This window comes from Hylobates moloch, unplaced genomic scaffold (assembly GCF_009828535.3).
Source record: "Hylobates moloch isolate HMO894 unplaced genomic scaffold, HMol_V3 SCAFFOLD_7, whole genome shotgun sequence".
NCBI classification, from domain to species: domain Eukaryota; kingdom Metazoa; phylum Chordata; class Mammalia; order Primates; family Hylobatidae; genus Hylobates; species Hylobates moloch.
In genome coordinates this window covers 125,446,401-125,462,194 of record NW_026652282.1, presented here as the reverse complement: position 1 = coordinate 125,462,194, position 15,794 = coordinate 125,446,401, and the positions used below count along the sequence as shown (strand labels likewise).

At 49.0% G+C, this 15,794-nt stretch overlaps 1 protein-coding gene across 1 annotated transcript; it reads left to right on the top strand.

The window, feature by feature from the left end:
* The first annotated feature begins 4,455 nt into the window (after positions 1-4,455).
* On the top strand, positions 4,456-12,075 carry CNGA2 (cyclic nucleotide gated channel subunit alpha 2). Its single transcript, XM_058441747.1, has 7 exons — positions 4,456-4,580; positions 6,148-6,283; positions 6,477-6,569; positions 7,252-7,422; positions 8,484-8,591; positions 10,223-10,329; positions 10,670-12,075. Exons 2-7 carry the CDS (start codon positions 6,174-6,176, stop codon positions 12,073-12,075), a joined length of 1,995 nt encoding a protein of 664 aa, XP_058297730.1. The 5' UTR covers positions 4,456-4,580; positions 6,148-6,173.
* The last annotated feature ends 3,719 nt before the right edge of the window (positions 12,076-15,794 follow it).

The window sequence follows — 15,794 nt, the reverse complement described above, 5'->3', positions numbered from 1 at the left end:
GCCTTGAGATGCTGTTAATCTGTAACCTTACCCCCAACCCTGTGCTCCCTGAAACACGTGCTGTGTCAACTCAGGGTTTAATGGATTAAGGGCTGTGCAGGATGTGCTTTGTTAAACAGATGCTTGAAGGCAGCATGCTCGTTAAGAGTCATCACCACTCCCTAATCTCAAGTACCCAGGGACACAAACACTGCGGAAGGCCGCAGGGACCTCTGCCTAGGAAAGCCAGGTATTGTCCAAGGTTTCTCCCCATGTGAGAGTCTGAAATATGGCCTCGTGGGAAGGGAAAGACCTGACCTGTCCCCCAGCCCGACACCCGTAAAGGGTCTGTCCTGAGGAGGATTAGTAAAAGAGGAAGGAACGCCTCTTTGCAGTTGAGACAAGAGGAAGGCATCTGTCTCCTGCCCGTCCCTGGGCAATGGAATGTCTCGGTGTAAAACCCGATTGTATGTTTCATCTACTGAGATAGGGGAAAACCGCCTTAGGGCTGGAGGTGGGACATGCGGGCAGCAATACTGCTCTGTAAGGCATTGAGATGTTTATGTGTATGCATATCTAAAGCACAGCACTTAATTCTTCACCTTGTCTATGATGCAGAGACCTTTGTTCACGTGTTTATCTGCTGACCTTCTCTCCACTATTATCCTATGACCCTGACACATCCCCCTCTCCGAGAAACACTCATGAATGATCAATAAATACTAAGGGAACTCAGAGGCCGGCGGGATCCTCCATATGCTGAATGCCGGTCCCCTGGGCCCCCTTTTTTCTTTCTCTATACTTTGTCTCTGTGTCTCTTTCTTTTCCAAGTCTCTCGTTCCACCTAACGAGAAACACCCACAGGTGTGGAGGGGCAACCCACCCCTTCATGTGGGCACTTTGATACTCATATGCCTTGGTGTAGTTTCCACTGATGCTTTGCTTTTTATTGCTGCTGTTGCTGCTATTGCTGTTTTCTGATTGTCTTTTCTCTCTGTGCTACACTGGGGATAGTTTTATTGTCTAAATAAATACTGTAAATTCACTTTAAAATAAGTTTGTCTGTATGTTCACTAATTCCTTCTTCTGCAATATCTGATCATCTGCTAATCCCATATAGTGTAATTTTCATCTCAAAAATTGTAGTTTTCATCTTTAGAAATTTGACTTGGATCTTTTTCTATATTTCATGGCCCTACTTAACTTTTTGAACATATAGAATATAGTCGTATTAGCTGTTTTCATATTCTTGTGTACTAATTATACATCTGTGTCAATTCTGGGTTTATTTCAATTGATAGATTGTTGCCTCCTCATTATTGAGAATTTATTTGCATGGCTGATAATTTCTGAGTGGATGCCACACATTGTGATTTTTACTTTGCTGGGTGCTGTGTGTGTTTTTGTATTTCTAGAAACATTCTTGAGGCTTGTTCTGGTGTGAAGTTAAGTTGATGGAAAGAGTTTGATCCTTTTGGGTCTTGCTTTTAAGATTTTTCAGTAGGACTAGAACAGTGCTCAGTGAAAGGACCAGTTATTCCTCATGAGTGAGGCAAGCCCCTTCCAGGTACTTTACCCAATAGCCCATGAACCACTAGGTTTCCAGTTTGACTGGTGGCATAAGGCACTTTTCCAGGCCCTGTGTGAGAGCTGGGAACTGTAATGCCTAATTTGGGGGGATGGTTCTTTCCTGAGCCGTGGATAACCCCCTCATCGGTGTGTGCAAATAAGCACTCAGATGAATACTTGGGAAAGACTCTTTTCAGGTCTCCAGAGCTCTCTCTGTGCAGCTCTCTCCCCTGCAGTACTCTGTTCTGCAAACTTTAGCTGCTTTAGTCTCCTTTCAATCCCTTCTCTTCTCTGTGTCCCTAACCCAGGGAGTCATCCATCAGGTTCCACCTGCATTCCCCTCTGTGCTATGGTCTGGAAACTCTCACAAAGGAGTAATCTGGGGCAGTCACCAGATTCACATTTGGCTCCTGTCTCTTAGGGATGGCTGTCCTTTTTTGCCTAATGTTTATAGTCTTGAAAACTGTTGTGTCGCATATTTTTTCTATGTTTGGTTATTTCATTCTGGAGGAAAAAACTGATCCTTGTTACCCCATGTTGGCTAAGAGGAAAAGTGTTGCATGTTCCTTGAAAATCAAATAATTGATATAGCAGAATCTAATGCTGTACAATGAAAGTAAAAAGAGAGGGAGTAATGGACTGGGAAAAATGCAGGGACCGTGCATAGACTACTCATTTAAAACTTATTTATTGAGCACCTACTATGCTCCAGGCACTGAGAAAAGGTGGTAGCTTTGATTAACGTGGTGATGGTGGAGATAAAAAGTGATTGGATAAGAGGTATGTTTTGAAGGTAGAGCCCATATGATTTGCATATATGTAGAGTCCATGGGGTAGGAAAAAAAGAGGAGTCAAGGATGATGCTAAGGTTTGTGACCTGAGTAACTGGGAGTATGGCTTTGCCTTTACTGAGATGCAGATGATTATGGAAGGATAAGCTTTTGAGGGGAAGATAACTCACTTTTGGACATATGGAGCCTGAGATGCCTATTCAAAATCCAAGTGGTTATGTGAGGGAGGTAAATTACCATCCATGGGATAGGTTGAACTGGCGTTAAGAGTTTGCAAGTCATCAACATACAGATGTATTTAAAGCCATGAGACTGGAGAAGGAGGTGATGAAGAGAGAAAAGACAAGAAGTCCATTGAAGGACTGAGTTTGGGGCACTCCGACATTTAGAGTTGGAGAAGAAGAGGACGCCTCTTCGAAGAACACTGAGAAGTGGCCAGGGAGGAGGAGGAGAACGAGGAGAGTAGACTCTATTATTTCAAGAAAGATGGAGTGGATAAGCTGTTAGATGCTGCTCAGAAACAGAATAGAACATGAACAGAGAAGTGACTTGGGATAAATCGTGTTCCTGTCTATCTCTTACTCTGGCAGCACCACTGAGATCGAGACTGCCAGACTGTTCTTTCCAAACTCAGCACCCAGCAAAGGACCTGGCACATAGTAGGTGTCTTGGGGACGTGTGTGAGATAGATGAGTGAATGAATGGGCCATGAACTGAAACTTCTAATCTTGGCTATATGACGAACTTGTTCCTTCTCACCCTGACTTGACTTCTCTAGGAAGGAATTTTCCTCAAAATTCTTTCAATAAACTCCTTGACTAGGCTGGTTTTTCTTTAAAGTCTTGGGCTGGCTGCTCAACTTGTGGATAAGGAGAAAAGAGGCCTACAACTCCACCTTGACTGTGTTTGGACTTTTTACCAAATAATCATGCCTTACTCTAGGTTGTTAAACCACCCTCCTTGAGAATCCCACTGCTCATCTAAGATCTGTTGTCCATCTCTGTTCTCTTTGGTAGGTACATGGTCTGTCGTCTTCCTTGCCAAGCCTTTTCTTGTCCTCACACTTGTTTGGTATCCCCTGTCTGTCCTTGCAGCAGCTATTGCAAACGTTCTGGCCTCCTCCAAATTCTGCACCTACTGCTGTCTGGTGTCTCTGAAGATGAGATCCCCCCATCCCTCCCATTTCACTTAGAACACTGGGGTTTTGCAAGAGTGAATCCCTTCAACTGTCTTGTGGCCTGTTTCTCAGCAACCCCTTCCCATTGTCCTGCACCTGTCTCCTGTCACTTCCTCTGGTACCTGAACCTTCCCATTCCACCCATATTTCATGGGTTCTAGCCTCAACTGGAGTGGCTCACAAGCACACATATTTTTATTATCTGCTGAATTCCTCCTCAAAACCTTTAAGCTTGCTTTATTATCTTCTTGACATAGAAAATAACAGCAACAGCAAGACAGAGAACCTTTGTCAGCCCCATATCCTCCTCCAGTTCCCACTCTATCTTTCCTCCTTTTCTAGGCCAGTCTCTTAGAAAGACTGAGCTACGTGCTCTATCTCGTCTGTCCCCTCCTACCCTTCGCCTGAAACTTCATGAAACAAGCTCTCTTTGACCACCACTCCTTGACACTACTCTTGATAAGGTCCCCAGCGAGGCCGCTATTGCTCCACCCAGTGCCCGCACCAGCTCTCAGCTCAGGGGGAAGAAGCACCCCACATAGAGCACTTATCTTCCTGATATGGGAGGGGGGCATTGGCCTTGCAGACAGCTCCCTTCCTGAAAGTCTGCCTTCCCTGGGAACTCCCTCATGTTTCCCACATCCCCAGCCTCATTCTCCTTCACTCACCCAGCCCCTCAGCTGTCTTTCATGGTTGCAGCTCCCCAGAGCTCTACCCTTAGCTTTTTTCTCTGCTCTCATGATATGGGGAGGGATACATCCCCCTGAGAGCTTTACCTGTAATGTAAACCCTGGTGTTCATGGGCCCCCTCCAGTCCAGACCCCAGTGAACCCTGAGCCATCCGGAGTCCACTGCAGCAGGCCTGGAGAGCCATGTTGAAGGCTTGAGACCAGTCCAGGGCCTTGGGGACGGAGGGCAATGGGTGGACAGAACTTTGACACCTTTTGTGGGGGCAATCAACTCAGGGCAGACGCTGCTTGGATGTGATAAAGGAAACAAGGAGTTACGGTTGACACCAGGCTTCCAGCTTGAGTGACTGGGAAGAGGGCAGGCCCCTTTCAGAGGTGGGTAACTTTGAGGAGGAGCTGATTTGACATGATGGTAGCTGGAGCCTTGGGACTTGAGGTTTCCTGGAGAGGGTGTATACATGAGACCCACCAGCCCAACCGCCTTGTTTCCAGCAAGCAGCCTGAGGGGGCAGTTTCTGACAAAGGGGAGGGTATGCAGGCAGTCAGGCTCAGGGATGGGTCTGTTTCCTGGTACAGAAGGAGCAGGGGTCATGGGGTGGGGGAATCTGCCTTTGTGACAGAACCTTAGAGAGGGTGTGAACATATGCTGTGCCCCCAGCACTGGCCTGGCCCTGGATTACAGCCCTTTTGATCTGCCAGCTTCATCTTCAACACCAGCTTTTCCAGGAGGCCAGCCCTGAAACTCTGGTGCGAATGGCTCTGGCTTTGTTTGTGTTGCCTGAAACGTTTTGTCTCCATGGTCTGCTGCCCCCAGGGCCCAAGCAGGGACTCAGTGATGCTGGTCCCTTTCCCTCAAGTGCCCTCGTTACTATCCTGGTGCCATAGTCCCGCAGAGAGCACCAGGTGAGCATCTCTGAGGCTGTTTGACGTGCCTGCCATCGCCATGGTGACAGCTTCAGAGGCTGGAACAAGCTTGGGCGGGGGTTGAGGGAGCTCCAGGAACAGCTTCCGGACTGTGGGTCCAGCAGCATGGGCTGTGGGAAATCTGGGGGTCATGCTGACCATTTCTGCCCACACCTGGTAGGACATGCCAACCAGCTCTGGCAGGGAAGAGCTCCTCCAAGTATCTCCTGACTCTGTGGCAAGAGACGCTGTGGGACACAATCTTCTGTCCCTCCTCTAGATTGTTACCTCCTCGGCTATTCCTTCTCCATCTATTTTGTGGACACCTCATCCTCTGTTCAACTCTTAAATATTGGGGTTCTCCACAACTCTGCCCCAGACCCTCACTCTGTCTCCTCTTTCTTTGTGATCCCACCCACTCTCTCCATTGCTCCCCACATCCACTCCTCTGAGTCCCATTCATTCTCCTTCCTAGATAGTTCCGCACTCCGCCCTCTTGTCTTGGGCTCCATTGGTACTCTTGCCCAGCCTTCTCTCCGCGCCAACCTTCACCCTTGTTCTCCCTCTAATGCAGGCTTCACAGAGCAGCCAGAGGGATTTTGTGGCACAGAACGCTGCCCTTGTCCCTCTCCTGCTGTGGGCAGAGGAGAGAGCCCTCACTATCAAACTATCAAAGCTAACACAAAACAAAACGAACAAAAACGGTTTTTGTTAGTTATGTTTTGTGTTAGCTTTGATAGTTTGCGTGTAAAAAAATCCTGGGGTAAAATAGAAAAGCAAACGCTTTTTGTAGTTTAGCACTGTTTCCATTTACAATTACATATTAGGGTTGGGGGAGTACCCTCATTTTCTTGGCCCCTGGCACCTGGCACTTAGGGAATGCTGAATCCCACTGCCCTGACTGCCACAGCAGTGCCTGAGGGTGCTGAGGTTGGCCAGGTGGGCCTGGGTTCTGATCCATCCTGCTCACTTGCCGCTCTCCCACTCTCGTGGGTGTCAGGGTCCTCTGTGACCTTCCTCTTGGCCCTCTTCCTGGCAGATAAGTGCTCTGGTTGTACATGGAAGATGACCGAAAAAACCAATGGTGTGAAGAGCTCCCCAGCCAATAATCACAAGCAGCATGCACCCCCTGCCATCAAGGCCAATGGCAAAGATGACCACAGGACAAGCAGCAGGTGAGTCTGCATGGTATCAGGGAAGGTACAGAGGCTGCTGCTTCTTCCCATCTCTGCCTCATTGTCACAGAGCAAGCAATCTTTGTCTCCAGGACAGCCTCTAAAAGGAACATGGGATTTCTAAGCATGACCCAGGAGGGGAGACAAGTCATGCCCTGAGAACCCTGGGTCAACCCTGCTCTTTTTTCTGCAGGCCACGCTCTGCAGCTGACGATGACACCTCCTCAGAACTGCAGAGGCTGGCAGACATGGATACCCCACAGCGGGGAAGGAGTGGCTTCCGCAGGTGGGTCCCACCACTACCCTGCTGCTTCCCCTTCCTATGCATGGGGCCTGTCAGGGTGGCTACCACTGCCCTCCTCTTCACGGTCCCACTAGTCCTGTCCACCAAGACCTCCAAGGAGCACTGTCGGTGGTAGCCAAACTTCATTCTTTCCTCCTGAGGTCTGGGCAAACCCCAAGGGAGGCAAGCTCAGAGGGGCCAGAAGAGGCCTCCCTTCACATTCGGCTGTCTCCGCGTCAGACAGTGATATCCTTCCCAGTAGAGAGGCCTAGGTAGAGGACCCAAGGCCTCACTGTCCCAGAGGCAGAGGCTCCACGGGGAAAGCAGGAAGCTCAGGGCAAGCTTTACTCCTGACAGTTCCTGCCTTAACACAACCTCCAACTTGCCGTGAAGACCCCCCGTTTGCTCTTCTCACCATCAACTGAGATGGCACCTCCTATAGGAAGTCTTCCCAGGACAGCAGTTTCCCCCTGGACTGCATGCAGGGTCATGCCTGAGCCCCAGCCCCCTGCCCTGTGGCCTCTACCCCAGCTTTTAGCACACGGGAAATCGTGGTCTGGCCTGTTCGTAGGTTTCACTGTCCTTCTTTCATCTTCCTTAGCAGACAGTGCGCTCTTGGGGACAGGTGCTCTCTGAACCGCAGGAGTCTTGGCTCTGGCTCAGGCTCTTTTTCTCTCACCTCTAGGATAGTTCGCCTGGTGGGGATCATCAGAGAGTGGGCCAACAAGAATCTCCGAGAGGAGCGACCTAGGCCTGACTCATTCCTCGAGCGTTTTCGTGGGCCTGAACTCCAGACTGTGACCACACAGCAGGGGGATGGCAAAGACGACAAGGATGGCGAGGACAAAGGCACCAAGTACAGCTGTTCAGCTTGTGGGGCTCAAATGGGCTTTAAGCATGCAATGGAAGAGCTCACTGGGGTTTCTATGCTACTGTCAGGGGCTATGACAAGCCCTGCTGTAGTAAAGAGAGTGGTGGGCAAGGGTGACTTGCAATGTTTTCACCTCCAGAATATTTCCACTGTTTCCCCAACAGCCAGTGGCCTATTTGCCATGAGAACCTCTGGGGTCTTTTCTCGCCTTAGTTGCCTCTTGCCCGATGTCCTCTTGCTGCACATGAATGTATAGCCCAGTTCCAGTGGTCAGGAAATACTGAGAGGGTGCATTCAGGGAGTGCCCTGGAGGGGGTGCCGATCTCAGCTCCACTGTGGGCGAGGAAGTGGGTCTTTGAAGAGATCATGTATAGGGCTGGAGGAGAAGGGCTGGATGATGGAGCAGGATAGCATGGGGAGGGCAGAGAAGGCAGAGCTGGAGGGTCTGTACTTTGAGGAATGAGAAGGCAACTGCAGATGTCTGGCCAAGCTGCCATTCCCCACCTCTGGCCAGTGGAGAGAAAGCAGGACACAACATCCCTTGTCAAAGCAGGACACAACATCTGGGGAAGTGATTTGGAGGCTGAAGGCCAATGACCAAAAAGGGAGGGTGAGGTGGGCAGGAAGCTCATGGTGCTCACTCGCCTGGAGCACCTCTCTTTAGGGAGGGATGTGGGAATAGGCCTAAGCCCCAATTACCATCCTGTGGAAATCCCTTCCCAGGCCCTGAGACCCACCGCTACTGAAAGCTCTGCCCCTTGACATGCCCTCTGGGCAAGGGGCCTGTAAGGTGCATGGGAACCAATGGACCTATCTAGGTTCCGAATGAGAAGATGGGTGCCCCCGCCCATCTGAGTTCCACTCAGATGCCCAGTACCAGGTTGTAGTTCCCTGAAAAATGGGGCCCTCAGCCAACCCATCTTTCACCCCACATGTACCCTTCGGCAGTGCTTTTGCTTTCTCAGGCACCTCTGGTTTCCGGGAACTGGGGTGCTATCACACTGGGGAACCTGATCCCCAAGCCTTGCCTTTGTCTGTCTTCTCAGGAAGAAATTTGAACTATTTGTCTTGGACCCAGCTGGGGATTGGTACTACTGCTGGCTATTTGTCATTGCCATGCCTGTCCTTTACAACTGGTGCCTGCTGGTGGCCAGGTGAGCGGGGTGGGGCCCAGGAGGGGTGGCCAAAGCAACCCAGTCTTCAGACCCCGGGATTGACAGTGCAGCAGTCCCTGGATACCAGTGGCACCTCCAACTTCTCTGTTAACCCCAAGCCTCTCCCCATTTAATATGCCATGAAGATTTCTTGTCTGTCCTGTGTCTGGGACAACTACAGTGGCTCCACACACCTAGGGTGCATCCTCCACATTTGCAACAAACATGCTTGATAGAAAACTAGGATTTGGTGATGCCATTCCCTCCTCACAAACCCTTAAGTGGCTCCCCATTGTCCACAGGATGAAGTTCAAGGCCTAAGCATGGCCTTCAAACTCCTCTGGACCTGTCCTTTTTCTCTTGCTACACCTTCTGGATACACCCCAGCCCCAGCATTCACCACTCTTGGATCAGAACACGCCGTTTCCTCTAGAGAAAATTCCCTTTGCCTTCCATTTTCCACCTATGGAGATTCTTCTCCTTGCAGGCTAAGTTCAAAAGCCACTATCTCCATGTAGCTTTCCTTGGCAGCATTCCCCATCCTACTCTGTCCCAATCCCAGTCATTCATTCAGCAAGGATTTGACTGAGCAGCTCATGTGTGCTCCGTGCTGGGGATAATGCGGTGAGCACAACCATGGTCTCCGCTCTCCTGGAGCTCCCAGGCTAGTGGCGGACAGTGACTGTAAACCTGAAATGAAACAAATGACCAGGATGATGCCAGGGACTGGTGGCTAGAGAAAGGGCAGTCAGGATCAGCGTCTCTGAGGAGGTGATGGCTTAGCTCGTGGGAGGGAGGCAGCTAATTAGATACTTGAGGATGGTGGAGGGAGCATTCTGGGCAGAAGAAACAGCAAGTATGAAAACCCTGTCTCGGGATGGCCTACTGTGGCTGGAGGCTGTGAGTGAGCCGTCACTGGCATGGGCCAGCTCTGCAGTCTCAGTGTGAAGGGGAGGGGGCTGGAGTTTGAGTCTAAATGTGACCAAGTAGTCAGAGTTAACGGCTCTCCCCTTTGACTAGTACACTCACTGGACAATCATCCTGGGCTGTGTCCCTGACTCTGCTCTCTCCTCAGTCCTCTCCCTACTCAGTTGCCAAATCCTGCCCCTTCCTTTTAAAAAGTTCTGCAACCTCCAACCTTTCTCCATTCCCACTACTATCCTCCCTCTCACGTGTATTGGCTAGTGCTGTTTGTTGGGTGCTGAGTAAGATGTATGTTGAAGAGATGAGCATGGAGATGGTTCAGTCGTGTGCTGTAGTCTGTTCTTCCAATGACTTGTTCATTCATTCAACTCACAGCCATTGAGCGCTCAAATCCCGTTGCCCTAGGTCAGGCATGCGGCATGCCGTAATGACTAAGAGGGGTCCCTGCCTTCCTGGAGCTCACAGTTCAGAGGGTGAGACAGAAAATTAATGGTTAATGGTGCTGTCTATGTAGTGATGTTATGTAATGAGGAGGGGTGGGGCAGAAGTTACTTGTAGATAAGTATCTCTTGGCCTCAGGCTGACTGTGACTAAATGACGCCCCTGGTAGCCATCCCAAGCCCTGCGCACAGTGAACACTCAGTTTGGGGCCTCCAAGGGACCTTTGGCTGGCTTTGGAGGTGAAGCTTAGCCCTGTCCTCCTGCAGAGCCTGCTTCAGTGACCTACAGAAAGGCTACTACCTGGTGTGGCTGGTGCTGGATTATGTCTCAGATGTGGTCTACATTGCGGACCTCTTCATCCGATTGCGCACAGGTCAGTGAGCAACTGGGATGCAGGTAAATCCGAAGGCCTGAGTCCAAATTTTTAGGAAGCCCACTGGACATGGTGTGGGGCTAAATTGCTTGGGTGGGACTCTGGTAGGTGAGTACCCTTCTTTGAACCTCATGGTCCCACATGCATAGAGAGGTTTTGATCTGGGGGCGTTCTCTTAGAGTCCTTCTGGCCAGCCCTGGTATGTGAGCTATATCCTTCCTTGGGAAGGAAGTTTCAGTGAGCAGTAGTTTCCTTGCCTAGAGATATTAGCCTACAGAGAAGGATATATATATATATACCCTGAGGGCAGAGATGACATGCGGGCTTTCATCTCTACTAGGTTTCCTGGAGCAGGGGCTGCTGGTCAAAGATACCAAGAAACTGCGAGACAACTACATCCACACCCTGCAGTTCAAGCTGGATGTGGCTTCCATCATCCCCACTGACCTGATCTATTTTGCTGTGGACATCCACAGCCCTGAGGTGCGCTTCAACCGCCTGCTGCGCTTTGCCCGCATGTTTGAGTTCTTTGACCGGACAGAGACACGCACCAGCTACCCTAACATCTTCCGCATCAGCAACCTTGTCCTCTACATCTTGGTCATCATCCACTGGAATGCCTGCATCTATTATGCCATCTCCAAATCCATAGGCTTTGGGGTCGACACCTGGGTTTACCCAAACATCACTGACCCTGAGTATGGCTACCTGGCTAGGGAATACATCTATTGCCTTTACTGGTCCACACTGACCCTCACTACCATTGGGGAGACACCACCCCCTGTAAAGGATGAGGAGTACCTATTTGTCATCTTTGACTTCCTGATTGGCGTCCTCATCTTTGCCACCATCGTGGGAAATGTGGGCTCCATGATCTCCAACATGAATGCCACCCGGGCAGAGTTCCAGGCTAAGATCGATGCCGTGAAACACTACATGCAGTTCCGAAAGGTCAGCAAGGAGATGGAAGCCAAGGTCATTAGGTGGTTTGACTACTTGTGGACCAATAAGAAGACAGTGGATGAGCGAGAAATTCTCAAGAATCTGCCAGCCAAGCTCAGGGCTGAGATAGCCATCAATGTCCACTTGTCCACACTCAAGAAAGTGCGCATCTTCCATGATTGTGAGGCTGGCCTGCTGGTAGAGCTGGTACTGAAACTCCGTCCTCAGGTCTTCAGTCCTGGGGATTACATTTGCCGCAAAGGGGACATCGGCAAGGAGATGTACATCATTAAGGAGGGCAAACTGGCAGTGGTGGCTGATGATGGTGTGACTCAGTATGCTCTGCTCTCGGCTGGAGGCTGCTTTGGCGAGATCAGTATCCTTAACATTAAGGGCAGTAAAATGGGCAATCGGCGCACGGCTAATATCCGCAGCCTGGGCTACTCAGATCTCTTCTGCTTGTCCAAGGATGATCTTATGGAAGCTGTGACTGAGTACCCTGATGCCAAGAAAGTCCTGGAAGAGAGGGGTCGGGAGATCCTCATGAAGGAGGGACTGCTGGATGAGAACGAAGTGGCAACCAGCATGGAGGTCGACGTGCAGGAGAAGCTAGGGCAGCTGGAGACCAACATGGAAACCCTGTACACTCGCTTTGGCCGCCTGCTGGCTGAGTACACGGGGGCCCAGCAGAAGCTCAAGCAGCGCATCACGGTTCTGGAAACCAAGATGAAACAGAACAATGAAGATGACTACCTGTCTGATGGGATGAACAGCCCCGAGCTGGCTGCTGCTGACAAGCCATAAGACCTGGGGCCCGACTGCCTCTCCAGCCTTGGCCTTGATCCCAGGAGCTAGAGGAGCTATTTAGATCTCCGGATTTACATGCATTACCCTCATGTTCCCTGAATTCTCCCAAAAGCCTCTCTGACCCTGGGTTTTTGGCCTAAACAGCCAAGATTCCGCCGCCAAGTTTAGCCCAAGTTTGTGGAGAGTACAGACTGTGTTGGCTGGGCTTCCGAGACCTTTGGCCTGCCTAAGTCTGAGGAAGGGAGAAGGGAGCAGCTGTCTTCCAGGAGTCTGTCCTGGGACTGGGAGCCTGGGCAATGATCTGCTCTGAAGAAGGCCACTTGCAAAATGACATACACCTTGCTGCAGTACTGCCCCCCTCTGGCTCTTTTGCACATAGCGACTCCTCCCTTGGTTCTGGCCCCCACTTTTTCTAACATGTGTTCTGAATACTCCCCTTTTCCCTGCACATGCATGTACTTCGAGCACCGACTATAGACATTTAGATCAGGTACCCAGTGTCTGTCTCCCAAGACAGGCCAAGGGATGTGATAGTGTTGTTGGGAGGGGGTAGAAGGGGGCCCACTCAGGGTTATTCCTCCCCATCAGATACTCCAGCTCCTGCTCTGTAGGTTGATCTCTCTGTCTGCTAGCCAGGATGGCATCTCTGCAGTCTTCTGTGGACCAAGGAGATAGACCCGGCTTCTGGTCCATTCCAGGGCAGGGAGTGAGGTTCAGCAAGGCAACTGGCATTTGTCCACCTGAAGACAGAGGTAGCTGGCAGGTCTGGCCATCCCTCCCCTATGAAGAGCATTCCTAAAGAGGCCCTGAAAACTGCTGCTGGTGGGGAGGCTCTTCAAGTTAATATCTACATTAGAGGCACCTATGAGTCAACAAATTCCTTTGACCTATCTGTGGTTCTTGCTCAACTCTGCTGTTCACATTCTCTCCCTCCCTCCATTAATCCCTCTCTTTTCGCTACGTGGTTGTCCCTCAGTATTCATCAGGGATTGCTTTCAGGAGTCCCCATGGATACCAAAATTTGTGGATGTTCAAGTCCCTGATACAAAATGCCGTAGTATTTGAATATAACCTATGCACATCCTCCCATACTTTAAGTCATCTCTCGATTATTTGTAACACCTAATACAATGTCAGTGCTATGTAAATAGTTGTTATATTGTATCTTTTCTTTGTATTATTTTGATCTGTTATTTTTTTCCCTGAATATTTTTAATCTGCCGTTGGTTGAACCTGCAGATGTGGAACGCAAGGATATGAAGGAAAGAGTACTCTTCTTCGCCCCTATCCAGAACTCTTTCGGTCTGAAATACACTCTCCCACCTTTCCCTGCCTGCCTAAGCCTTATGGGTCCTCCAGGGCTTAGCTCAGGCACCACCTTCTCGCAGAAGGCCCACTTGACTGCAACCACTCCCACACTAGTCAATTATCTCCTCTGTAGCCTCCCACAGCGCAGAGCCTCTCTGTCCTGGTTTTATAATGTGCGGTCAGTTTTAGTGGACTTGGTTTCCCCTCCTGACTGTGGACAAGGCCAAGACAGTCTCCCTCATGCGTCTATTTGCAGCCTCAGTGACACAGCTGGCACTGAGGAGCATTCAGAGAACATTTATTCATTGGGGGAGTAAGTGAACACGTGAATGAGTCAATGAATGGATGAATGAGCAAAGAAACACAGCTGACCAAAACTCCCCTGCTTCTCCCTGACAGCAGTCATGCCTTGACAGAAGCATTGGCTCTGCTGGGGGAGTTGGGAAAGATCTCCTGGAGTATCAGGTCTTTCAGCTGGGCATTATAACGTGATCAGGAGCCTAAAGGAAAAGTACTAATTAGTGGGCAAGAAAATCTAGCTGCAGACTCAGAGGACTTCCTGCTCACATGCACACCACTTATTTATTCATGCATTTCTTGTGGTGAAATACACATAAAATTTACCATCGTAATCACTTTTAAGTGTACAGTTCAGTCGTGTTGAGTATATTCACACTTTTGTGAAAACAATCTTGAGAATTTTTCATCTTGCAAAACTGAAACTTTGTCCCCAATAAAAATTCCCCATTGCTCCTTCTACCCAGCCCCTGGAAGCAACCATTCTACTTTCTGTCTCTATAAATTTAACTTCTCTAGGGACCTCATATAAGTGCTATCATACAGTATTTGTCCTTTGTGTCTGGCTTATTTGACTCAGCATAACATCCTCAAGACTCATCCATGTTGTAGCATGTGTCAGAATTTCTTTCCTTTTTAAGGCCAAATAATATTTGATTGTATAGATCACCACATTTTGCTTAGTCATTCATTTCTTGATGAACACCTGGGTTGTTTCCACCATTTGGCTATGGTGAATATTCCTGTATACATGGGTATACAAATAGCTCTTTGAGACCCCGTTTTCAGATTTTTGGGCATATACTCAGAAATGAAATTGCTGGATCACTTAGTAATTCTATTTTTAATTTTTTGAAGAACCATTTTCTTTTTTGTGTGTCACCAAAACAGTGACATCATTTTACATTCCTACCAGCAATGCACAAGGGTTCCAATTTCTCTACATTCTCACCATCACTTAATTTCTGTGTTTTTTGTAGCTATACTAATGGGTGTCAGGTGAATCTTATTGTAGTTTTGATTTTCATTTCTCTAATGAGCAGTGATTTTGAGCATATTTTCACAAGCTTAGTGGCCATTTGTATATCTTTTTTGGAGAAATGTCTATTCAAGTTCTTTGGCTATTTTTTAATTGGAGTGTCAAGTTGTAGAAGTTCTTTATATATTCTGGATATTAAACCCTTATCAGCTATGATTTGCAACTCTTTTCCTTATTCTCGAGGTTGCTTTTTTACTGTGTGACCGTGTGGATTGTGTCCTTTGGTATGCAGAAGTGTTTAATTTTGTTGTAATTCAATTCATCTGCTTTTGCTTCTGTTGCCTGTGCTTTTGGCATTACCATTCCTTTTTATGTGAATTCATCCTTCTGGCCAGGCTTCTTTTACATTTAGTGTAGTTTCTTGACCTCTTCCCTAGCTTAGAGGAAGAAATCTTAACCAGGGGAAGACTCACCTGGACGGATCTGCAACATGACACATGCCCAGGTCCTGGTCCCTGAAAGTTGCAGCAGGAGAGAGATGCATTCATGATGGAGCAGTGCTTTGTGTACAGCCCCCTTTGGGTATTGGGCTTGGAGAAAAAGCTCTAAACCCCTTTGCTTCAAGAGAACCCCATGCAACAGGAGGAGTCTTTGGAGACCCAGCCAGCTCCTTGCCAATAACCTCATTGCTAAGGTTGCACTGAGTTCAGTTTTTACCGTGTCTTGGAACCAGGACAAAATGTAATTTTTGCAGGCGTAAGATGATACTGGGGCCAGAAGCAGGGGGATGACTGCACTGAAATTTTTTGCCTTGATTTCAGCAAGAAATCTGCAGTGTTCTCCCTGGAGCCTGGTTCACCATCAGCCCAGCCCCAACAGGTGCCTGATTTCCAGCCCACATCATGGGTTTGCCCCAGGGCAAGGCAGGCACCTTCTCTGACCGCATGGGGAGCTCACTGGCTCGAGACACAGACTCCAGGGCTCAGCTCCCACCCTCTTCCAGTTTTCTTTTCCCCAGATATCCTTGGGTCCAATCTCTCACAACTTTTTGCCATGTCTCGAATGTCTATGTTCTCTTCAGCTTTCAGGTATTTTCTTTTTTTTTTTTTTTTTTTTTCTTTGAGACGGAGTC

Bases quoted from the DNA above. Each gene is read 5' to 3' on its own strand.
- CNGA2 (XM_058441747.1), top strand. From the start codon at position 6,174: ATGACCGAAAAAACCAATGGTGTGAAGAGCTCCCCAGCCAATAATCAC. The intron at 6,570-7,251 runs GTGGGTCCCACC...TCTCACCTCTAG, and splicing joins GGAAGGAGTGGCTTCCGCAG to GATAGTTCGCCTGGTGGGGA. The intron at 7,423-8,483 runs GTACAGCTGTTC...CTGTCTTCTCAG, and splicing joins GGCGAGGACAAAGGCACCAA to GAAGAAATTTGAACTATTTG.